This window comes from Marmota monax, unplaced genomic scaffold (genome assembly GCF_021218885.2).
Source record: "Marmota monax isolate L192 unplaced genomic scaffold, Marmota_monax_Labrador192_F-V1.1 WCK01_AAM20220418_F8-fsc00290, whole genome shotgun sequence".
NCBI lineage: Eukaryota > Metazoa > Chordata > Mammalia > Rodentia > Sciuridae > Marmota > Marmota monax.
Window position 1 is genome coordinate 300729 of NW_026692628.1, and position 26683 is coordinate 327411.

The following is a 26683-nucleotide window of genomic DNA, read 5'->3' on the forward strand; positions in this document are numbered from 1 at the left end:
ATTTATTTGTTGAAAGACTCCTAAGTTGATTCCATAATTTAGCTTTTGTGAGTTGAGCTACTATAAACATTGATGTGTCTGTATCATTGTAATATGCCAATTTTAAGTCCTTTGGGTATAAACCAAGTAGTGGGTTCAGATGGTGGTTCCATTCCATGTTTCTGAGGACTCTCCGTACTGCTTTCTCCCTAGTGATTGCACCAATTTGCAGTCCCACCACCAATGTATGAGTGTACCTTTTTCCCACATCCTTGGCAACATTTATTTTTATCTGTATTCTAATAATTCCCATTCTGTTTGGAGTTAGATGAAATCTTAGAGTAGTTTTGATTTGCATTTCTTTACTTGCTAGAAATGTTTAACAAAAGTAGCATTTTTTAACCTAACATTTTAATAATATGCTCTAGTCAAACTATAAGGAAACATTTTGCATTTTTATTTATAATCTCAATAATTACAACCCTTGTTGAAGATGTTGGCAGTCTGTCACCACAAAATTAACTTAGAAATCCTATATCTGGAACTTTATCCTGGAGGCATATTTGAAAATGTATGAAGTGACATATATATAGTTTCATTTTACCATTGTTGGTAATGACAGAAGACTGTTAGAACTGCTCATCTGCAAGGAATTGGTTAAATAAATTATAATCCATACAATAGCATATACTGTAGTTGTAAAGAAAAGAGTTAAAGAAATGCCCTATATGCCGATGTGGAAGAATGTAAGAGAGAATACTGTTATGTAAACAGAAAAGTAAGATTCAGAATATTTTGTCAGAATAAAAGGTTAAAATAAAAGTAAAATTTTGTATTTCTTATATCTACAGAAAGAAACTCTAGAGAGATATATAAGCACAACCAATGGTTATATAGGATGGTAGAATCTAGGTCAAGGGGGACAGTTTCATTATTTTGAGTCATTAAAAATAATTCAAGGGGCTGGGGTTGTGGCTCAGTGGTAGGGTGCTTGCCTAGCAAGTGTGAGGCACTGGGTTCGATCCTCAGCACCACATAAAAGTAAATAAATAAAATAAAGGTTAAAAAAATGCTTTAAAAAAATAATAATAATTCAAGCTAGGCACAGTGGCACACAGAATCCCAGCAGCTTAGGATGCTGAGGTAGGAGGATCTCGAGTTCAGTGTCAGCCTCAGCAAAAGCGAGGTGCTTAGCAACTCAGTGAGACCCTGTCTCTAAATAAAATACAAAACAGTGCTGGGGATGTGGCTTAGTGGCCCGGTACTTTTGAGTTCAGTCCTCACTACCCCGTCCCCAAATAATTCAAAAGGTAATTGAAAGTTTTCTACTAATTGTAAAGAATTAAAGATTCATGTTTAACGTGAATGTTAACTTAAAAAACTTACCCTCATATATGTGTGATCATATTTATATTTAGGTAAACTTTTTAATGTACATGTGTTGTGATTCTGAAGTATAGTCTTTGAAGCAGTTCATCTCAGTAATATGTAAGCTAAATTATTAAGAATAGTTTGTTCTCATAAGCTTTCTAATACAGATTAATCTTTTTATAAAATACTTCTACAATAATGCTTTAAAAATTTACTTTTTTTTGGAGTAAGTCTCCACAATGAAATACAAACTAAGACAAAGCTTGTGAATTTTACTTGTAATAAAATCCAATATGTGTTTAAATATTGATCTGTTTATATGAATGTTTTTTTAATTTTTCAGCAACATCAGCAAGTATAGACAGAAGTGCCCCTCTAGAAATAGGTCTTCAGCGATCCACTCAAGGTATGCCTTGTCACATCTTTATTTGAACTTTCACAAATCCATCCCAAAACTATACATTTATTTACTTCTCTTTTTCTTAAAGTCAAACGAGCTGCAGATGAAGTTTTAGCAGAAGCAAAGAAACCAAGAATTGAGGTAATAGAATTTATTTAAAGATCATTCATATTATTTCTGAAATTGAGATTGTTTGGTAACAAGAGTTGTTTGTAGTAATCCTAGGAGTTTTGTTTTTCTGGATTTTAATTATATTATTATGTTCTTATTTTTTGTAAATTTTTAAGAAGTTCCATATCTGTTGCATATAAAACCCCCTGATATGGTGATTAACACTCTAGAGGAATGCTTAATCTTAATCTTAATTAAACAAATGATTAAACCTATCATCTGTCAATTAACATTGAAGAGATAACACTTGTCTCTATCAGTGGTATTAATTAATATTGCTAGAAACCATGAATGTTTTTATTTTAGACTTTTATCAGAACTAATTTTCTTTCCAAAGAGAACTGCATTTTTTTAGTTGGCAAAAACTGTATATTATAAATAGTATTATGTTTTAAAATACCTCTACACTGCGGCATGACTCAGTTGAGCTAATTAATATTTACATTACTTCACACACTTATCATTGTAATGAGAACAATAAAAACTTCCTTTTAGCAGTTTTCAAAGAAAAATTACTCAGCAGTTTTAAAGTATAATACACTTATTAACTATAGTCATTGTGTTATGCTGTAGATCTGTAAAAATAACTATATTTTTTTATGTATTTGTTTTTTAATACTTTTTAAAAATATTTAAATAACTTTTGATTTTTTTCATTTTTTATGTGGTGCTGGGGATGAAACCCAGGGCCTCATGCGTGCCAGGCAAGCACTCTACCACTGAGCTATAGCCCCAGTCCCATAAGTATATTTCTTATGTGGCTTCTATTTCATGTAAACTATCCTTAACATTCCTTAAGGAATATTAAGCAATATTAATATTCTATTTGCTAGCTAAAGTGCTACAAGAAATCTGAAATCCATTAAGTCAGTATTTTAATGAAGTAAGCACTTCACAGCTCTGAATAGTAGAGCAAATTCCCATACCACCTTATTCTAGGGATAGGCAAACTAAGACCCAAAGGCCAATTCTGGCCTACCACTATCTCATAAAACCTCTTATAAGGGGTGGGGCACAGGGTTGTGGCTCAGTAGCACAGCATTCGCCTAGCATGCATGAGGCACTGGGTTCAATCCCCAGCATCACATAAAAATAAACAAATAAAATAAAGGCATTGTGTTCATCTACAAGTAGAACAAATATATATTTTTTTGTCTGCTATATGGATAGTAAAGCATCCACAATTAAAGATAAGAAAGGTAACTTGAAGGGACAGGATTGGCTGGTAATTTATATATAGTGCAACCAGTGATAAAATTAATGCTAAAATAATGTAATTTTAATTAGGTATATTCTGAAACACAGACTTGATATATTTCACATAATGACAAAAATGATAACTGATTCATTGTTACTGCTATGTGCTAGGGGATAGTCTAAATACTTCATGTGTATTTACTCATTTAACTTCACCACAATCTCTTGAAGTTTGTGGTACTATGTTTGACACGTGTGAGGCTTGACGTGTGGTACTAGGTTTGATGTGTGAACAAAGAAGGGATTTGCCGAAGTTAGATGAACTAGTATTAGAGCCAAGGTACTCTGGATCCTAGCTATTCTGTTAACCCTTGGTACAAGTTTTATGGCAGTAAAACTGAAAATTGGCTCAATTTATGAGAGAATATTGTGACTAACAGTTGACAAATGGAGTGAAGTCAGGGATATCATTTGTTCGGAAAAGTCTGAACATCATAATTTAGTTATTTGAAAAAATTGAACATGTTAGAAATGCTAAATTGCTAGGATTCCAGTAGCTTGTAAAATCAACTTAAAATAGCATAAGATTTTTTCCAGATCATTTTATAAAGTAGTATTGTATTATATAAACACATTACCTAAGCAATTTTTAGTTTTAGTTCAGTGTATGAATATTACATTATACCAGGAAAAAGAAACCTTGAGGGAAGGGTTTCTGATTTGATTAAAGTCTAGATTGCAATTGTCTTTTAATTTGCAGTTCCTTAAGGAATTTGACTATTAGGGGTTATATACCTTTACTATAAATGAGAAAAATATAATGCATTTGCCAAAATAGCCTTCCATTCATTTCAGCCCATGTGTCCATTTGAAGATTTTTTTAAGTGATAGATTACTGTTAGTGCAAGAATTGGAGCCCCCCATATTTTTTGATCTATGGAGTAGGCTCTGCTTTTTTTTTTTTTTTTTTTTAATACAGTTTCATATTCATTAGCCATTGGACATGGACTCTGATCATTTGCTTGTTTATTGCATATAGGCATGGAACTAAATTAGAATTATTGATTTTTGTCTTTTTAAGTATTCAGACATTTTAGCTGACATCCTGAAATACATAAATATATATTAAAGCTGAGCTACCAACTAGCTGAGAGTGGTGGGTGTGGTGGCTCATACCTGTTATCCCAGCATCTTAGGAGACTGAGGCAGGAGGATCACTAGTTCAAAGCCAGCCTCAGTGATTTAGGGAGGCCCAGTGCAACTCAATGAGACCCTGTCTCTAAATAAAATATAAAAAAGGGCTGGGATGTGGCTTAGTGGTTATGTATACCTGGGCTTAATTGCCTGTATGGAAAAAAAAATTTTTTTTTTTTGAGCTACCAAAATTAAATGTCAGTCAATATCTTGAAGTTGCCTGGGACACTTTATAAGAAATCTCTAAATGTTCTAAGGAACATGCTTTGAAAACTATTAAAGTTTTACTCGGTTTGGGACTTGTGGCAACAGATGGAAAAAAAAAATCCTAGATCCAAAATGAAATTTTTGACTCTGATGAAGGCTTCTCATAATATTTAGTTATAAGTTTCCTCAGTTATAAAGGATCGTTTGTTGTATGATATCTTTCTGAATAAAAGTAGCTATGATGTATTATGGCAAGAACACTTAATCATAGAAATAAATGACTAAGCAAATTTTTTTGGTAAGCTTTTACAGATGATCCTAGACAATTTTTGGCTTTTTTTAATGGTTCAGAAATGTTACATACACATTGACTTGAAAGTGTTCCACTTTTAGCATAGTATTCAACTAATAATAATTGTTCTCCAACACTTAATAATAAAGTTGGTTTTTGTGTAGGTGAGAGGATATATTCTGAGCACATTTAAGTAAGTTATATCAAGCTATAATGTTTGGTAAGGTCAGTGTATTAAATGCACTTGTGGTCTATGTTATTTTCAATTTATTATGGGTTTATCAGAATGGAACCCCTTTGTAAGATGAGGAGCATTTATAGTTAGTTCTAGTCTTTTCATTTTGTTTTGTTTTGGGTACCAGCTATTGATCTCAGGGGCACTCGATAATGGAGCCACATCCCCAGTCCTATTTTGAATTTATTTAGAGACAGGATCTCACTGAGTTGCTTAGGGCCTCACTTTTGCTGAGGTTTGCTTTGAACTTGGAGCCTTCTGCCTCAGCCTCCTGAGCCACTGTGATTCCATGCGTGGGCCACTACACCTGGCATAGCTCTATCTAGTCTTAAATGATCCAGCATATATTTTGTTGTGGTTTTCTTTGTGTAACTAAAAGTATCCTTAAAGTTCATGAAAGTCATGGATTACTTCCATGGAAATGTGTAGGTGAGGATTTTGTAAGGAAAAATTATGTACAGTGATTTTTTTTTTCATAAAACTTTATATAATAAAGTTTAATGGTAGACTGCATGCTTAGCATACTCAAAGCCCTTAGCCCTTCAGTTCTTAGCATTGCAAAAACAGTTTTTTTTAAAATAAAAATTTAGAATGTTCACTAACCAGTGATTATTTCCAGGATGAAGAGTGTGTGCGCCTTGATAAAGAGAGATTGGCTGCTCGTTTGGAGGGTCATAAGGAAGGGATTGTACAAACTGAACAGATCAGGTAAGAATTTTTTTAGTACCAAATATGGAGTTTAGGTATATGTAAATATATATAGAAAAAGGGAAATTAAAATGCTTCCCACACTTGCATTTACCTCTTTAATTCATTATATGCCTCTGCTCCCCTGATTTCAAAAGAATACATTTTTTCCCTCAGTATCCATAGCGGATTGGTTCCAGGAGCACCCTGTCAACCCTTATACCAATATTCACAGATGCTCAAATCCTTTATATATATAAAAGTACATATTGCTTATAGATACCCTCTGCATATTCTTTTGTGCACGCAATTTACTTTTAATGCCCAATATAATGGAAATGGTATGTAGTAGTTTTACTGCAATGTTTTGGAATAATAACAGGAAAAAAAAGTTTGTTCATGTTTAGTACATACAGTTTTGTTTTGTTTTGTTTTAATATTTTCAGTCTGATGTTGGTCGAATTTACAGATGTGGAACTCATTGGTCCTAAGGACTGACTATATGTGTGGGCATGTTTTATGATAGGATGGTTTGGAAGCCATATGCTTATCTTGTTTTCTAGAATGCCTTCTTCATTATTCTTTTACCACATTTGTGTTTCTTTTTAATAATTTTTACCTTATGTCACTTATTTTGTTTAAATTATTTTTTGGTATCAGGGATTGATTCAGAAGCACTTGACCACTGAACCAGGTCCCCAGCCCATTTTATTTTATTTTTTGTCACCGAGGATTGAACTCAGGAACTCAACCACTGAGCCACATCCCCAGCCCTATTTTGTATTTTATTTAGAGACAGAGTCTCACTGAATTGCTTAGCACCTTATCGTTGCTGAGGATGGCTTTGAACTCTTGATCCTCCTGCTTCAGCCTCTAGAGCTGCTGGGATTATAGGCATGCACTACCGTGCTTGGCCCTTTTTATTTTTTGAGATAGGGTCTCACTAAGTTCTTGAGGCTGGCTTTGAGCTTAGAAATCCTCCTGCCTCAGCCTTCCAAGTCATTGGGATTATAGGCATGTGCCACTGTGCCTGATATGCCACTTATTTTATAATATAATCTCTTGATTTGTAGCAGAAATCAGCAAACTTTCTGAAAGTGCTGTATATATATGTTGGCTCTCTAATAGTGATTTCTGCATCTGTGGATTCAGCCAATTGTGAATCAAAAATATTTGGAAAAAATGTGTCTGTATTGAACATGTACAGATTTTTTTTCTTGTCTTTTTTTGTTCCCCACCCAGTACTTGGAATTGAACCCAGGCCCTCTCATACGCTAGTCTGGTGCCTAGCCACTGAGCTATATCACCAGCCCTTTCGTCCTTATATCTAAACAATATAGTATAACAACTTATTTGCAGTATTGGGGATTGAACCGATGGCTGCTTTACCACTAAACTACATCCCCAGCCCTTTTTAGTTTTTGAAACAGGGTCTCACTCAGATGCCCAGGCTGGCCTCAAAACTTGAAATCCTCTACTCTTAGCCTTCCAACTACTCCAGGCCAGTGTAACAACTTTTAACATAGTATTTGTATTCTGTTGGGTATAAGTAGTGTAGAGATGATTTAAAGTGCATGGGACAATGTGAGTAGATTATATGCAAATAATCTACAATTTTATAAAGGAAACTTCAGCATCTTTGAATTTTGATATCTTTAGGGAGTCCTAGAAACAGTCCCCTGGGATACTGAAGAACAAGTGTGTTAAATATTTTGACTTTGCAGGTAATATTATTTCTTTTGCAACTACTTAACTCTTTTTATGGTAGGGAAAGCAGCCAAAGATGACACATAAAAGCATGGGTGTGCCCAGATTTGGCCTGTAGCTTAACTTGCAAATGCCTGATTTATTTTTTACCATTTTTTTTTTAAAAAAATGGTACATTATAGTTGTACATAATGTGGCATTTGTTGTTACAAATTCATATTTAGATGCAGTATAACAATATAGCTAATATCACTCTCCAGAGTTTCCTGGACCCCTTCCCTCCTCCCATCCCTGGTCCCTTTTCTCTATTCTAATCTCTGATTTTTCACAAGATTTGCATACCCTGCCTCCATTTTTCTTTTCCTTTTTCCTCTCTTTCATGTAGGAGAGAAAACATGATCTTTGGCTTTCTGAGTTTGACTTATTTCGCTTAACATCTGATTTTTAATATATTTAGAATTACTTCATAATGTTTTCTTTGGCATAGTATGATTCTTAAAAATTCAGTGCAGGAATTTTTTTTTCTTTTTGTGATAATGCTGAGCTGAGGTAGATCCCAGTTCCTTGTGCATGCTAGGCAAGCACTATACCACAGAACTACACCCCCATTCCCAGTGTAGATTGTTAAAAGTTTTTTTTTTTTTAATTTTATTTTTTTTGGTGGTGCTGGGGATTGAACCCAGGGCCTTGTGCATGCAAGGTAAGCACTCTACCAACTGAGCTACAACCCCAGCCCTGTTAAAAGTTTTATTGTGGTGTGTAGGTGACATACAATTAATTTTGTGTATTTAAAGATAAGTTTTCATGTATGTTTACACCTGTGGAACATCTTATCATTCATAAGAAATGAACATAACATCACCCCCTTAAATTTCTTGTGTACCTTTATAATCCTTAACACCTGTTCCTGCATCCTCTTCCTAGGCAACCAGTGAGTTGCTGTTAGTAAGGATGGATTTGTTTTTTTCTAGAATTATATGTAAGTGGAATTGTGCAGTAGTTTGGGTTTTTTTTTGGTGTGTGTGTGTGTGTTTCACTTAGCATAATTGTTTTGAGATTAATTTTGTTGGTGGGTCTATCATTAATTCATTCCTTTTTATTTGAGTATTCTTCCATTGTATGTAAGTACCACAGTTTGCTTACCAGTCACCTTTGATAGACTTTTCACTATTGGTCTTTTTTTTTTTTTGGTACCAGGGATTGAACTCAGGGGCACTCGAACTCTGAGCCACATTCAGTTATTTTTTAAATGTAGAGACAGGGTCTCACTGAGGTGCTTAGTGCCTTGCTTTTTGCTGAGGCTGGCTTTGAACTCATGATCCGCTTGTCTCAGTCTCCCAAGTTGCTGGGGTTACAGGTATGTGCCACTGCATCTAGATGTTTTTTGATTATTACAACTAAAGTTGCTGTGAGCATTTGTGCTCAAGGTTTTGCATAAACGTACACTTCCATTTCTCTTGGGTAAGTACCTAAGAGAGGAATGATGGGATCATATGGTAGTATGGACTTAACTTTTAAAAAATAATTAAATTAATTAATTAATTAATTTTTTAAATGTAGTGCTGAGGATTAAGCCCAATGCCTCACACATGCTAGGCAAGTGCTTTATCACTTAGGCACAACCCCCGCCCCCAACTTAACTTTTTAAGAAACTGCTAAACCATTTTTCAAAGTGGTTGTATCATTTTACTTTTAAGTCAGCAGTGTGTAAGAGTTTTTCCACATTCATGCCAACTCTTTGTATAGTTAGGCTGTATAGTTTTAGCAATCTAATAGGTGTAGTGGGTATTTTGTTGTGGTTAATTCTGCATTTTTCTCATGATTAATGCTATTGTAAGAAGCATCTTTTCATAGTCTTAATTTAACTTCTTTTCTTTGGTGAAAGGTCTTCAACTTTTCCCCTTTTTTTTTAATAGGTTGTAAGATTTCTTAATAGAGTTTTGAAAGTTTGTTACATATTCTGGATATGACTGTTTTTGATGCAAGGGATTGAACCCAAGGGTGTTTATCCACTGAGCCATGTCCACAGCCCTTTTTGAGACAGAGCTTTGCTAAATTGCTTAGGGCCTTGCTAAGTTTCTGAGGCTGGCTTTGAACTCTTAATTGTCCTGCCTCAGCCTCCCGAGATGCTGGAATTAACAGATGTGTGCCACCTTGCCCTGTGAATTTTTTATATTCTCTTTGTGAAATTGAGGAATTTTTTTTTTTTTTTTAGTTGTTGATGGCCTTTATTTTATTTTATTTAGTTGTATCTGGTGCTGAGAATCAAACCCAGTGCCTCACACATGCTAGGCAAGCGCTGTACCACTGAGCCACAGCCCTAGCCCTGAGGAAATTTTTTCTATTTTTAGCTTGTTGAGAGATATTTTCCCATCAGAAATCAAATGTTGGACATTGCTAAATGCTTTTTCTGATCATATTGAAATGATCATAGGGTTTTTTTTTTTTTTTTTTTTTTGCTGTTGTTAAAATGGGTAAATTAATTTTGCGAAAGTCTACATTCTGGCCATAAACAACAACATCTCTTTTTTAAAAAATGCACATTTAATAGCCCCAAGTAGCTCTGGATCAGGAATTTTGGCATGACTTGGGTGACTTCTGTGCTTCAGCCTCACAAAGTGCAGTTAAGGTGTTAGCCAAGACTCTAGTTTCATCTGTAGGCTAGACTGGGGGAATATGCTTCCCTTCACACTTGTGTGTTCTCATTTAAAAATTTTTTTTTTCTTTTTATGAAATATACATTATTTCTTCTGGCTACTTTAAAATTTCTCTTGCTGATTTTGAGCTATTTATGGCATAGTTTTGGGAGAACTTTGTGTTTCTTGTGCTTGCAGTCTCTTGGGAAAATATTTGGGTTAATTTTTATTAAATTTGAAAAATTTCGGAGGCTTGTTTCTTTGAATTTTTTTCTGATTTCCTCTTTTTGGAGTTGAGTTGCTTAAATTCCATTTGATGTCATCTGAGAGGTCACTTGTTTTCTTTTCTTCCCTTTGTTTTTGATTCTTTATTTCTATTTTTCTCTTAAATTTTTTTCAAAATTGTACTTTGGATAATTTTTTATGTATATTCAAGTTCAGTGATTTTTTTTCCTGTAATCTTACGCATTTTTAAAATTAATTTATTTTTAGTTATAAGTGAACACAATGTCTTTATTTTATTTTATGTGGTGCTAAGGATCGAATCCAGTGCCTCATGCATGCTAGGAGAGTGCTCTACTTCTGAGCCATAACACCAGCCTTTTTTTTTTTTCTTTTTTTTTTTAAATGAAGAAAAATTTAATTATTATTGCCAGGATCCTGCCCTAGCAGGAATCCATGGGTCCTGAAGTATGAATGGCATTGGGTACTGAAGGATATGTGGCCTCTGCAAAAGAAGAGGGGACAGGATGACAGGTTGCAAATTACAAGCAGCCTTCAGAAGGATCTGATGCCCATAGAGGGGCCTTTATTTTTATACCTTTATAAAGGTATTTATTCATGTAGTTAAAATACATCAGAGCCCAAAACTTCTTTCATTTACATAATTTTCAAGAGCTGCAATCTTTTCTGACATATATTAACTTCATAAGATATTGAACACATTGTTTAAAATATGTTCCTGTAACCTTTGCCAATCATGATTAAGCTTTTACATTTTCATTTCAGTCACTAAGTACTAGACTATGCAACTTGACTACCTGTATCATGACCTATTAACTTTAAACTTTAAAGCCACAACACCAGCCTTTATGTATTGTTTTTAATATCTCTCTGTTTAGAACTTTCATCTCTAAAAGTTTGTTTTGCTTTTTTAAATTCTATGTCTCTACAACTTGTTGAATGCATGGAATATGGTTCTACTAATTATTGATTAGTATTCCTCTTCATTTTGTTGCTTATTTTCCTTATTTGCCCTGAAATCTTTGGCTGGAAACCAGACATTGTGCATTTTACCTTGTTGAGTACTAGGTATTTTTTTTATTTCTCCAAATCTACTTTAACTTTGAATTGTTGCACAGTTAAATCACCTAGAAACAGTTTGTTACTGTGGATTTTTAGTTTTAATATTGTTATTTGAACAATGGTCAGTTATGGTAATTATTCCTATGGTAATTATTTCTACCCACTGCTGTGGCAAGAATGTTCTGAGTACGCTTACTTTTTTTTTTTTTTTTTCCCTTTCTGTACTGGGGATCCAACCCAGGATCCTTGCACATGCCAGGGAAGAGCATTTGCCACTGAGACCGAGTTCTCTTCCTAATGACCAGTGAACATGAACTTTTCACTTTGGTTGAGTAGAACTCCTTGTGAGCACTGGGCATGCATTACTCCCTCTAAACCTCTGGAGTGGTTATTTTGCTCAGGTTGAGATGGTTTCCTCATACTTACATGCTAATCTGTACTTTGTTGGGAATACTCAAGGGGATCTTCTTCAGTTCTTTTTTCTCAGAAGCTCTAGCCTATGAATTCCAAAGTCTTAGATATTTTCAAGGCAGTAAGTATAGGCAGCTGTCGGAATTACCTTGTTTTTTGGTCATTTGTCAGGGAATCACTATCCTTTATGGCTTGGTAGCTAGTGTGTAGTCATCCATTGTTTCATGTATTTTGACATGAAAACTTTTCAAGTTGGAGGGATTAATCCTGTTTCTTTTACTTCATCTTGGCTAGAAGTGAAAGTCTAATAATTGAAAGTTTAAGGCAGGCTTGTTTAAGTAGTTTTGAAAAGTATTTGAATTTGCTTAAAGATACTTTGGTATGCTCTAGGTTTTAGGGGAACATTGTGTGATGTTATACAAAATGAGTCAAATACCTGATGTGTATTGCATCTGTTATAAAGTACCTGCATACCTATTCTAAATAAAATTAGTATATTATATAATACTACTGTATTTAAACCTGCAGGAATTTCCATCCTTTTTCCAGATCTTATGTAAACGTATTTCAAGATTTTCATCTTGTGACTAAAGTAATATTTTTGTCTACAGTTATTAAGGTACTCAACCACTTTTTCTCTTTGTCATTTTATATTACAAAAACACTGTGCTTAAGATTATCATCTTATGAAGTCCCTACTTTCAGTATTAGAGTTTTTTTTTTTTTAATAGTTTCTGAAAGCATGGTCTTTCTTTGCTCTTTTACCTATTTGAAAATCAAGTAAAGGGAACATTAAGAAAGTTCAAAATATGGTATCATTTTCCAGAGATTAAAATGATTGTGTGTTTTTTGTGGTATTTAAAAACCTCCTTCATCTATAAAATATGATGTGTACGATGGCATGTAGGTTTGTAACCTTGAAATAAATTTTAAGGAAAATCCAAGCTCCTGCACTTTTTACAGGTTGAATTTTTGGCCCCCTTACAGGTGGCATGAGTGTGTGTATCTGTGTGTAATTTCCGTAGATATAGAGCTAGAGTAGCTAGTAAAATTTCATAAAATATGAAAAAAAGCACCCATATTAATGAATTCAGGTCTTTTGAGGGAGAGATGAAAAATTTCTGAGGAATTTTGTTGACTTGATCTTTCCTATGAAAGTATGAATTTGTTCAATAGATATTGTCTGTGTGTGTACCCTTATCTATAAAAATCTTATATGATTACAGAATATCAACTATGTCAGTTTGAGATGAGAAGTGCCACTTAAAACAATTTTACCAGAAATTTATAAATATAACAATATATGATATTTTCAAGGAAACTTTGCTATCAGAATTAAAAAAATAAATTGCTTTTAGGTCTTTGTCTGAAGCTATGTCAGTGGAAAAAATTGCTGCAATCAAAGCTAAAATTATGGCTAAGAAAAGATCTACTATCAAGACTGATCTAGATGATGACATAACTGCCCTTAAACAGAGGAGTTTTGTGGACGCTGAGGTGGATGTGACTCGAGATATAGTCAGCAGAGAGAGAGTGTGGAGGACACGAACAACTATATTACAGAGTACAGGAAAGGTAATGAAAATATTTCACCCACTTGTAAAATGAGTGTGTATGTTTAATGTTGTGATTAGTTGTAGAATTGGTTAAAATTTTATATTAGGAAATTTCATGTTTTATTTCTTTGAAAGATCAGGAGTAATGTAAATTGCCAGATGGCCATATTTACCATTCTATTATTGGTCACCAGAGAAGCTGTCTGAATTAAGATACATGCCCCTTTACACATCTTTTTAAAATATGGAGTGTCCCAGTTTTCTTTTGAATCAGATTTTTGCCTGAACTTCATAATTAGAGAATATTGAATGGCGAGCTCTCTGATCATCAGAGAACTGATACCATCATTAATTTTATTCTTATAAAGTAGAAAACTTACAGAAATCACTAAATATTAATTGAGTATATTTTAAACATTAGATTCTATTTTAGGGATATAGGAATTTTTTTTATTATTAACCTCCTTATTAGCGGAGATATTTTTGTTTTGTTTCAGCATGTGGGGTTGGTTTTATTTTCTCCCTTTCTCTGCTCCCCCTTTCTTTTTCTTCCCTGACTACTTTCCTCTTCTGTTTTCCTCCATTTTTCCTCATTCTCTTTTTCCTTCCCTTTCTTTTCAGTGTTAGAGATAACACATTAAAAAAAAAAAATCTTTGTACATGTGTCTTTTTTCATTTATGTCCATACAACTTAAGGATTCTTAAAAACAAATTTTGATCAAAAAAGATGTACATTTAAAATTTTGGAATATAGATATTTGATTCTGGATGGTCTGGTATCTTAATAGATCTCTCAAAAAATGGATTCATTAATTCTGTTTTATTTACATATTTTCATCTATGTCATCCAGTCCTCATGTCCCAATTCCCCTTGCCCCAGTTTCTTTCTCTCTCTCTCTCTCTCTTTTTTCTAGGACCACTTAATCACTGAGCTACACCTCCTAGCTACTTTTATTAATTAATTTATTTTTGGGTACCAGGAATTGAACTCAGGGGCACTTGACCACTGAGCCACATCCCCAGCCCTATTTTATATTTTATTTAGAGACGGTCTCACTGAGTTGCTTAGCACCTTACTTTTGCTGAGGCTGGTTTTGAATTCTTGGTCCTCCTGTCTCAGCCTCCCAAGCCGTTGAGATTACAGGTGTTTGCCACCATGCCTGCACTACTTTTGTTTTTTATTTTGATATAGAATCTCACTAATTTGGTTAGGTTCTTGCTAAATTGTTGAGGTTGGTCTCCAACCTGTGATCTTCCTTAGCCTCCTGAGTTACTGGGATTACAATACGTTCTCTCTTAGTTCTCCACTGATGCAAAGTTGGTAGTAGTGATGGTCTGATAGGAACATTTGAAGAATTGTGTGGGATTATTGATGAAACTGACTTTAACATTGTTTGAGGCAGAATGATTTTGATTGTAGAACGTTGAAATTTTAGCTTTAAATTTACTGTGCTATCTAAATAGGAATATAGCTACTTGAAAAAACTGTATATGAAAACAGTTATTTCCGTTTCTTTTGTATTTTGACTTACTTCAAAAAGTACTTTTAGCAGTCATTCTCTAGAGCTTAGAATTGTAGATAAATTCGAGCATATGAGTAAACTCCCATTTTCCATTTTTGTTATTTATAATAAAACAATATTATATTTATTTTCATGGCCTAATATGGCTAATACTTGAATAATACTGTGACTTATTGTTTTAATTATTGAAAATCTTAAATTTATAGTAAGGAAATAAAACAGGTGATATGCCTCTCCTTGCTTTTAAAACAAAAATTAAATTTTCAAATAACTGAGGTGAATAATTTTCTTTGAGCTCTAGATGGCAGGATTGTACCACAATTTCAAAACTGTGTTCTAATTTAGTACAGTTTGTGGGTACCATTGTGTCTTTTTAAAAGTAAGTTAATAATTAAGAATTGTTTAATAACTGTACCTCTTTGATTTAATCTTCTTAAATATAAAACCATATTTGGACTTATAATCAGTTTGTGTACTGTTTTTATCTGTTAAGCTGTGAAAAATACTGTTAAGTACTTAGAGTCCTATAACTTTTAGAACATCACTGCTGCTAATTATTAAGGTCTTATTTTCTGAGTTTTAGGGGGAAAAGACAGTAAAAAAAGGATAGGTGAAAACTTTCATGAGAAATACGAACACATCTTTTTATATAATTAAATCATTACAAGCACCCCAAATAAAGTAAACTGATTTTACTGTGCCATTAAAACATGTTTTTAAGCTTCTACAAATTAGTATATGCCTTATTCTATTTTGTGCTGCTGAAAGCAGAATACATACTATAGACTGAATAAATTATAATGAACAGAAATGTATGTGGCTCATAGTTCTTAATGCTGGGAAGTTTAAGATCAAGGGACCACATATAGTATGGTCTTCTTACTATGTAACATGGTAGAAGGTAACACATGGGTGAGAAAGAGTGAGGGACAGAAAGATAGAAGGGGATTGAACTCATCCTTTTATCTGAAAGTCACTCCCATAGTGTGTAATCCACTCAATTCCTGCTTGATCAGTATGAAAGGTCTTAACACTATTGCACTGAGGATTAAGTTTCCACCATATAAATTTTGCAGAACACAAACCATAGCAGTATAAGGCAGGTGATGATAATTACTTGTAATTCTACCAAACAACAAATAGGTAATAATAACATTTCAATGGATTCTTTTAGAATTAGAGTTTTTCAGTATTTTATTATTTTTAAAGTAGTGAGATATGATTTTCTTTTTCTTTTTCTTTTTTTTTTGGTACTTGGATTGAACCCAAGGGCACTCGTACCACTGAGCCACATCCCCAGTCCTACTTTGTTCTTTATTTAGAGACAGAGTCTCACTTAGTTGCTTATTAGCACCTCTTTGTAGCTGAGGCTGGCTTTAAACTTGTATGTTCCTGTCTCAGCATCCTGAGCCAGTGGGACTATGGGTGTGTGCCACTGTGCCTGGCAAGATTGGATTTTCATGTTTTTATTTTCATAATAATACTAAGGTTGTATTTGCATTTCTTACTATTGGCCTTCAGTCTGGTGTAAAAGCAATGGCTGGTAAAACTGCTGGTACCCTGGCTTGAAACAAGGCAGTGGCATCAAACTTTATTAGTAAGCATTGTATTCTTCATCCTGATCATGTTCTTTTTTTTTTTTTTTACATTTTTTTAGTTATTGATGGACCTTTATTTTATTCATTTATTTATATGCGATGCTGAGAATTGAACCCAGTGCCTCACGTCACACATGTGAGGTAAGTGTTCTCCCAGTGAGCCACAGTCCCAGCCCCATGATGATGTTCTTGATGAGGTTTTAAAATTCATTCTTTTAGGGGATGGGGTTGTGGCTCAATGTTCGCCTAGCATGTGTGAGGCACTGGGTTTGATCCTTAGCACCACATAAAAATAAAGATACTGTGTTCACCTAAAACTAAAACTAAAAAAAAAAAAAAAAAAAAAAAAAAAAAAATTAAAAATTAAAAAAATTAATTCTGTTAAACCTTGACCATTTAGTAAATCTCTTTTAGTATTTTATGTAATAAAACTGAAATGTATATTGCAGTTCTGGATATCAAAATACGGTACACCTTAATAGCACTGTGCTACTTGAATTGTCAGTTAAATCAGCTACATTTTCACAGAAAACCATTTTTTATTTGAATAACTTATTTAGACTTGGGTATTTGGCAGACATTTTTTTTTTCAAAAAGAAGGAAAGAAGTCTGTTCCTTTAAGGAAAGCAAGTGACGATATTTGTTGCCAGTGATAAAATATGAGCTTTCATGAGAAAATTAAATTTTTTGAGAAATTTTTCTTGCTTCTATGACCTTAGCACTTTTGTAATTCTTAGACTCTTTGATGAGTTTTTTATGAGTTATATTAACAAATAAAATGCAAATATAATAATAAATATAATTTGTTGATACTGTATAATGCAACTTGTTAACATTTGGAAAATATACATAACAGTGATTGATATTTTTCCAGATGACTAGAACATGGATTTAAAAACAATCCACATAAAGTACAAAATAAACCACTGAAGTTTAAAGTAGTAATAAAATAAATTTATAGTTGAGGCTTCCATATACAGATCAACGACTGACCATATGGTTTTGTTTTAGTATGATACCAAAGAATATCCACAGTTATCTGAAAAACAATTATATCCCTCTCTTTTCTAACTGTGTGAAGCTACATTTTCTCAATATTCTTTGATCAAGCCAGATAGCACAGCAAAGATTGTTGAAGCAGATATTAGAATATAGCTATCTTCTATTAAGCCAGATATTAAAGACACTTGGAAAAATTTAAAACAGTGTCCTTCTTGTTGCTACTGTTTTGTACACTTTGGAAAATAATTTTTTAATAAAATTGTCATTTAAGTTTACATGTAATCATGTTTTTCTTATTTTTAAAATTGGTTATATATTAAAAATTAGTTGGGCTATGGTTGTGGCTCAGTAGTAGAGTGCTCGCCTAGCACGTGCCAGGCACTGGGTTCCATCTCAGCACCACATATAAATAAATAAGTAAGTAAGTAAGTAAATAAATAAATAAATAAATGGTGTTGTGCCCAACTACCACTAAAATATGTGTGTGTGTGTGTATATAAATTTGTCAGTTTCAGTTTTTCAATATGATAAATTTTATAACTCATACAAACTAGGGTCTTTAGGGTCCTTAGTAATTTCTAGGAGTGCAAAGGAGTTCTGAGACCTGTTTTGCTATTATAAAGAATTACAAAACTGCATATTTTTGTACCTAATACGATGGTAGTAGTTATGTTTAAAAGGCACATCTCATTTTTTATATATTTTTATTTGTGTAGTATTTATTTAATATGTACAAACCAAGCAAGTGCTAGGCACTATCTGGAGATGTATTTGTCCTAGATATCAGAGGTTATATTTTTTGGCAGAAGACAAAAAGTTAAATAAATAGAGCAGTAATTAAGACATGCTCATGATAGGGTAGACATCCAGTAAGGGCAGCTAACTTAATTAAGAGGACAGTGGAGAGAATGATACTTAAAGTTTAAAAACTACTGAGTAGGGCTGGGGTTGTGGCTCAGTGTTAGAGCGCTTGCCTAGCATGTATGGAGTACTTGGTTCGATTCTCAGCACTGCATATAAATAAAGAAAATAAAGATCCACCAGCAAATAAATAAATAAATAAATAAATAAATAAACTAGTGAGTATTTGAAGTGATAAGGTTGGAAAAGTGGTCTAAGACAAGGAAACAAATGCTTAATTTTCTGTAGTAGAGAAATTGGAGGTTCATGAGGGCAGGCACCGTGACTTTGCTGATCTTGTCTTTGCTTTTGAGTATTAATCAAGGTTTTTGACTTATAGTAGAGTGTTAAATATTCCTTAAACTTCTGAGTGATTGATAAGCAGAAAGAAAAGCTTATGGGAACTGTTAGAATCAGGGAGGGAAAAGAAACAAGAAAGAATAGTGTCTCAAAGGCCAAGGAAGAATATTTCATAAAGGAAGCAGTACTCAACTAGTTGTGTCTAATGTCGCTAAGTTTATTCATACAAAAATTTATTTTAAGTTTATTAGTAAATACTTCCCAACTTTTCTGATTTTTTTTTCAGTGTTCACATTGACGTCTAACAGTATCTGAGAACTTTCAACAGCTAATATAATCCATAACAATCTGAAATTAATATTAGAGTTTATTTTACTTACAGGAGGATATTATTGATTTCTGTCAAAATTAGGGTACCACTTTTGACAGCAAATGTTATATTTTTATTTTAGCTTGTTTGCTGGTTATGCATTTCATTAGATACAGAATATGAATAAAGTTGTAGATAAAAATTGCTATTTAAGTAAATGAAAAAATGAAATGAATAATGCTGCGTTTATAATAATTGGTCTCTGGATGAATTTTCTAGTAGCAGTTGGTTGATACTTTTTTGCTTAATTGTCTCATTGTGTTTTCTATTACTGTAATGTAATGCCTGCGACTGGGTACTCTATAAAGAAAAGAAGTTAAGAACTAGGCATATTATAGCAAAGTGGTAGAGGATTAGTGAGCATGTGCAAGGTTTCAGCACAGGGCAGGGGTGTGGGTGTGAAATGAAGAAAAAAAAATGGAAGATTCTTTTAGGCCACAGTTTTAGAGTTTGAAAGTCCAAGGATGAGCAGCCTCATCTGTTCAGCCTTTGGTGAAGCCCCTTTAGCTAGATCACAGTATGGCAGAGAAATGGAAAAGGAATTGACTTCATGCAGAAGGGGACAAGTGAATGCCTATCCTTGCTGAGTAACAACCCATTATGAAGAATTATTAAAGAAAAGCTTTAATCCCTTCCAAGAGCAATGCCCCAGTGACCTGATTACCTTCTGTTAGGCCTCACCTTTTAGAGGTTTCATCACCTCATTATCACCACACCAAGGAACAAGTAAGTCTCCAGCACATGAATCACTGGTGAGGCAAACCACGTCTAAACCATAGCAATGATAATTGTATCTTAATATGGTAAAGTAGGGAAGAACTGATAGGAGGAAAATTTAATCATAATTGCTTATTAAGTAAATTTACTGCCTTCGTATATTTAATTTTAAGTGGACTTAATCAGAATCCATTTATATTTTAGAATTTTTCCAAGAATATTTTTGCAATTCTTCAGTCTGTCAAAGCCAGGGAGGAAGGGCGTGCGCCTGAACAGCGACCAGCTCCAAATGCAGCACCTGTGGTAAGAATGTTTTGCACCTTATATAGTAGTTTTAATGAAAGTGCCATTTTTATAACAAAAATTTCAGTGTTGTAGTTTTGAAGACATCTTAAAGTTTTAAATTAAGATTGTAAAGCTGCTTTGGTGTACCTTAATGATGTGAAGACTCTTTTCAGCTTGAAAAGTTACTTTAGCAGGAACTCTGGTGTCATTAAGACTGAGGAAATATACCTTGCCATATCTGGTATGAATGGGTTAAGTAGGAGAAACCCTCTGAGTAATTATTTTAGGTAAACTGTATCTGGCCTACTTATTGTTATGTGGGACAATTGAGCATTGTTTAAAATATAAATCTCTATTACTCTTGAGTTGGGACTTATTTTGACATCTTTTCTATCTATGATAGGTTGGTGACTGTATTTTCCCTAATCATCTGCCATGTGGCCCTTTCATTATAGACTGAATTTTGGATAAAGTATTTTCAAATTAAATTATGCAGTTTTGGATTGGTAATTCTTGGTAGTGATATTAAGTTTTTACTCATAGATAGTGTCTCAAAAATGATTAATGGTCATCAAGTGGTCTCCTCACTACTTTTTGTCTTACTGGCTATTTTTTTTTTAGTAGTTAACGGACCTTTTATTTATTTATTTATATGTGGTGTTGAGAATCGAACTTAGTGCCTCACCCATGCTAGGGAGGCACTCTAATACTGAGCTAAAACCCCAGCCTTACTGGCTATTTTAAGACAAATAGCTTAGAATATAAATATTTCTATTTTGTTTTTAATTATGACTATTAACCAGTATTTTAAAATATTAACTTATAACTCATAATTTATCTTTCTACAGGATCCTACATTGCGTACTAAACAGCCTATCCCAGCTGCCTACAACAGATATGACCAAGAAAGATTCAAAGGAAAAGAAGGCAAGTTTCTCCCTTTATTGTTGTGCTGACCTTGAGAGTTAGTATATTAAGGAGTCTCATGTTTAAGAGTAAGTGTTTGCAAAGTAACTTTACAGGCCAAATTTGGTTGTAGTTTTTTTTTTTAAAGTCAATGGACTTTTATTTTTATTTATTTACATGTGGTGTTGAAATGGAACTCAGTGCCTCACACATGCTAGGCAGGCGCTCTACCACTGAGCCACCACCCGAGCCCTTACTGTTTTTTGTAAAAGTATTTTGTTTTTTTTTAGAATACAGCCACATTTAATTCATGTTTAATTTGTGACTGCTTTAACTCTGCAACAGCACAGTTGAGTTATTACTGACCTTATGTAGCCTGCAAAGCTTTTGGCCCTTTACAGAAAATTGGTAAACTCCTTGTTAGTAGTTTGGATTCTGGATCCAGATATGCTCGTGTCTGTTAATTTCTGTTGAAATTTTAATGTTACTTCAAGTGCATCCCATCTTAGTTTCCACTTGTCTGTAATTACAACACTAATAGTAATAGTACCTAGCTCTTATTAGAGTTATGTTGGACATTAACCAGTTAATAAGGTCTTTAGAATAGGGTCTGGTATGTAAAAAACTATTTATTTTAGAATAGAGATTCTAGACATCAAATCATGTTTTCCATATTCTATTTAAAAAAAAAAATTTGGGGGGTGAAATGGGGTACCGGGGATTGAACTCAGAGGCACTCGACCACTGAGCCACATCCCAGTCCATTTTTGTATTTTATTTAGACCCAAGATCTCACTGAGTTGCTTAGCGCCTTGGGTTTGTTGAGACTGGCTTTGAACTTGCCATCCTTCTGCCTCAGTCTCCCAAGCAACTGGGATTACAAGTGTGTGCCACTGTGCCTGGCTAAATTTTAAATACATACATTTACAACTTCAGAAGCATAGACGTGGAGCAATAGTGTGACCTCTATTTTGTGGTGGCCCAAGGATATTCGGGCTAATATAATAGTGAGCCATTTCTATATTGGCAAGATGTTAGTGATAAAAAATAAAAAGGGCTGGTTATGTAGCTCAGTACTAAAACAAAACAATACCAAAACAAAACAATACAATACCAGACAGTACCAAAACAAAACAATAATAATAGAAAAATAAAAACATAAAAAATGCTGTGAGGTGAGACTAACATCAGTTCCTCTTGAGATCTTTATTCATCTTGATTTGATTTATGAAACTTTGAGGTAGAAGCACTGGAACTTTCACTTTACTATTTTCTACATAATCTGAAATCTCCCTTAAGTTCCTTTAAAGGATGGTGATGTCTCAATGCAGTGAATTTTGTGTGCTGACTTCATACACTGAATAAATGCATACCATGAGTACATGTCATAGAAAGATAGTATTTCATTGTTTTATTCATTGCAGTGTTTTTCTTATGGAATGGATTAATATAAAGCAGCCTTCAGACAAAATCTGACACTTTATAGGCCAAACCAGCTGCTCTGTTTGTACACATAATATCATTTCTCTTTTTTTCTTCCCCACTACAACTGCAGAATTCAGTAATTGTAACAGAGACTTTATGGCCTGCAGTATGTAAAATATTTATTATAGTCCCCTTCACAAAAAGGTATATTGGGATGATATCCATAAACTCTTATCATTATTTACAAGATTGTTTCCTACAAAATATATTATTCATCACTTTGGTGCACAACTGTTTTTTTGACTTGGGGATTTCTCAGTATTAGATGCTTTCAAGGGTATTATCATTTGAGTATTAGCAAATAATTTGGGGGTTATAAAGTATCTTATTCAGTCTTATTTTTGAACATAATCTCAGAGTCTTAATGAACTTCTGTGCACTATACTTGTTAGTGTGTATTGATTATATTTTTGAGACCAGTGTCTTAACGTTTTTATGTTTACAAGATTATAATGAACCTTTATATATAGTAAATTGAAGACTTTGTTGTACTGTTGAACTTTGAGATATAATGGAAATTCTTACTTTAGTTTTTTTTAATCTATCATATAATATCTAAAGTCTTAACAATAAACTGCTTTTCTTTGTAGAAACGGAAGGCTTTAAAATTGACACTATGGGTACCTACCACGGCATGACACTTAAGTCTGTAACGGTAAGTCATTTTCATTATAGATAATATTTTATGTGAGATCCAGGTATTTTATGTCAGTAGCAGATGTTGAGGAAAATTTTGGTCCTCATTTAATATTTTGTACTTGAAACATTTATCTAATAACCAATTGTGCTGGTGGATCTTGTGGTTTATTATTTGATTGATGGGTGTTTTGTTTCTTTTTCCCAAACTGGTTTTGAGTATGTGTAAATGAAAACTGTTTGGACTAACTTGCAACTGGAATGATGCGGTGTAGAAATTATTATTTCTAAATGTTCTGACCAAGTAAAATTTAAGACTTTTAATTTTTATTTAAACCATGATGTAACTTGGTCCTGTAGAGCCTGAATCCTTTACTTTATTTTGCACACTAATTATTTTGCATACTCATGGCTCCAGAGTCTGGAGCATTGTGCCTTTTATACTTTAAAATACCTGTGTGCCTATATTAGAAACAAATACCAAAGTTACTTTCGTCTTTTCTTGTGTCATCAGATCTTTACAGACTCCATGTGGCATGGAATCATAATATATTTGCTATGAATTAAGATACATTTTTATATTCAAAATTGGCCATGCTTTAACTTAGTTATTTCTAGAAGCAGGCAATATTGAGAATCTCATCAGAAAGTTAAAATTTTTATTTCTTTTTTAAAGCTTCAAGGTGGGACTGGGTATGAGATATTTTGTTATAAATATTTGTTTTTAGATTATCAGACTTGTTTTTATATTACTGAAATTGTTTCTATACTCATTAGCACTTACATCACACCTTGTTTTAGAGGCTGGGCATGTAGCTTTAAGACAAACGGGGCTTCTTTAAAGACATTAGTCAGAGAGGCCTTTCTGAGGAGATGACAGCCAAAAAGAGACCTGGCAGAAGAACATTTCCTGTAAGGCAAGGCAGTGGTCAGGACTGAGGCCCTATGGAGCAACAGCCAACAAGGCCAGTGTGTACAGTTAAGTGAAGGAGGGGGAAAGTGATAAGAAATTAGATACATCCATCTTTTGAGATTTGCCTGGTTTCTCCTGATTTTAAAATATAATTCATGGCTTGTAAAATTTAATTTAAATTCTTAAGTTATGTAGTTACTGATGTTTTCTTGGGGATAGAACTTGCTTACTGATTCAACCTTAAGTGATGATATTATACCTTTGAGGAACTGAATGAAGTTGCGTTCGTGGGTAGGCATCAAAGTTATTTTTGTTATTGTCATTGTTTTACTTCTTCCTTTCCCATTGCTCTGAAATGCCTTGGAGTGAGTTTGATTATTTGAGCTTCTATGCAAAGATAGTTTTTATAGTGGTGCTTTTGTACAGAGCAGTATTTTCTAAAATCTAAGAATATAAGTCTTTTATTTGGAGGGGGGGTACCAGGAATTGAAATCAGGGGCACTTGGTCACTGAGCCACATCCCCAGCCCTAATTTGTACTTTTTATTTAGAGACGAGGTGTCACTGAGTTGCTTAGCTCCTTGCCGTTGCTGAAGCTAGTTTTGAATTTGCAATCCTCCTGTCTCAACTTCTCGAGCAACTGGGATTACAGACATGTGCCACCGTGCCTGCCTAAGAATATATTGTTTTAAAAAGTTTTTAACCCCCTGCCCAAGAATATATTCTTAACTGAATGGTGTGAGAATGATAGTTTTTCGCTTCCTTATCAGAGACTTTGTTCTAAATATTCTTAAAAGAGGTGAATTTAAGGAAATTTATGCTATATGATTTTTAAAAGAGTCAGAAAAAGGTGTTTTTTTAGGAATTCAGTAGCAAGACGAAAAATGATCAAATTGCTAGTAATTTTATTATTTCATCACCCATTTTGAATTTCTGTGCTGTTTTTATCCTGATTTGTATAGCAGTTATTGAAAGAATACAAGCAAGTTTGAACTTGAAAGCTTTGAAGATAATTGCTATTACTTTTTTAAAAATTATTATTTAGTTGTACCCCAAGCTTAGGCTTCTAATATAATTTTCCTCCTGTTTTTTTTTCTGTTTTGAAATTATTACTCTATTTGTGAGTTTGCAAGTTTGCCTACTTTCTTCCTAATTCTCTGGTTAAGAAAGTTTGTCTCTTGTAATATCCAGCCACACATACAAAGTTGTAAAATGTGATAAAAGGCTTTGTTTCTCACATTGTGACTTCCTTTCTAAGATATTAATTTGTTTTTGCTACCATTATTTTTCAGTTTTGTTGTGCTTAGTTAATAGAAATAAGAATGAGTCCAGGATTAATCTACATATCTTTTAAGTTAAACATCAGTGTTCTAGTAGATGAAAGACTAAATCAACAAGTTGGCAATTTTAATACAAATGTGTTTTTTTTTCCCTGAAGTTGTTAGAGAGTTTATGTGTTTTGGTAATCATATTTCATAAGAATCATAACTTATTGAAATTTGTTAAGGACGTAACAAGGCCCAGGCAGGGTTTTGTTAATATACAAACAGTACTTTATTGAAATTGAAGCCGAGCCATCTTTAAGATTATAAATTTGTATATTGAATATATATGGTTCACTTTTTTTCTTTTGAGAAGGAAGACAGGGGTTGTCTCACCTGTGTTGCCCAGACTGGTCTTGAACTGTTAGGTTCATGATTCTCCTGGGTAGGTGGGACTACAGGTGTGTGCTACTATGCCCAGCTTCTAATTGACTTTTTTTGACAGGACATAAAATGTGTTTTATAGTAAAGGTTTCAGAGGCACAAGTCATGAAATTGTTGAGTTGTTAGAAAGCTTTTCTGAGCTGGGAGCATTCCCCCCAAAAGTGTTACTTGGATTTTGTAATGTTTAAGAAAATAGTAGCCTAGCCAAATTTTGTAGTACAGTGTGTCTGTCTGTCTGTCTGTCTCTCTCTCTCTCTCTCTCTCTCTCTCTCTGTCTTTCTCTTTCTTTTGTATCTGGGATTGAATCCAGGGTTTCTTAACAGTTGAGCCACATAGCAGCCCTTTTATTTTTTGAGACAGAGTCTCACTAAGTTGCTCAGGACCTTGCTAAGTTGCTGAGGCTAGTCTTGAACTTGGGACACTCCTGCCTCATTGTTTTTAATGCCTGAATATCTAATTTGGAATGTAAATGTATGCTTCTTTTAAAAACAAAAGAAAACTTCTTTCCAAAGTTAATATTTGCTACCAGAGTTTGCCCTTTTCCTTCCACTTTTTGGGGAACATTTTTGAAAAGAGTTTTACAAGGAATCAGGTTAAATAAAACTATCCTAGAATTATGGGTTGAAAATAGAAAGCTTTCTTAGGAGAAAATACATATTAGTTTTCATGGATTCCTTTTGTGGAAAAGCCATCTTAGACTAAGAAAATGTTAGTTGCTTTTTATTATTAAAATAAATAGGTGAAGATACTATTTTTCTTACTTGATAGTAGCAAGGAGCCTAATTCTAGTTCTGTTGGAGTTGACTCTTGTTTACAGAAATTTGGCAATTGCATTAAGAATCACTTCATTTTAACCTCCATAGTTTGTTCAGGTACAAAGGTTACAAATTCTAACCCTTATTTGTTCTTCCTTTCTTGTTCAGTTTCATTAACTCTTTTTTAAACTATTTAATTTTTTTGTTGTAGTTGGACACAATACCTATTTTTTATTAATT

General features: G+C 33.5%; 1 protein-coding gene across 1 annotated transcript in view; it reads left to right on the forward strand.

Moving 5' to 3' along the window:
- Positions 1 to 26683, forward strand: part of Cdc73 (cell division cycle 73) — a 118797-nt gene that overhangs the window by 9491 nt on the left and 82623 nt on the right. The window contains exons 4-10 of the mRNA XM_046446313.2: positions 1694 to 1756; positions 1839 to 1891; positions 5666 to 5754; positions 13151 to 13367; positions 19963 to 20061; positions 20892 to 20970; positions 23025 to 23089. Of these exons, the coding sequence (XP_046302269.1) occupies positions 1694 to 1756; positions 1839 to 1891; positions 5666 to 5754; positions 13151 to 13367; positions 19963 to 20061; positions 20892 to 20970; positions 23025 to 23089 (665 nt within the window). The remainder of the gene's footprint in view (positions 1 to 1693; positions 1757 to 1838; positions 1892 to 5665; positions 5755 to 13150; positions 13368 to 19962; positions 20062 to 20891; positions 20971 to 23024; positions 23090 to 26683) is intronic.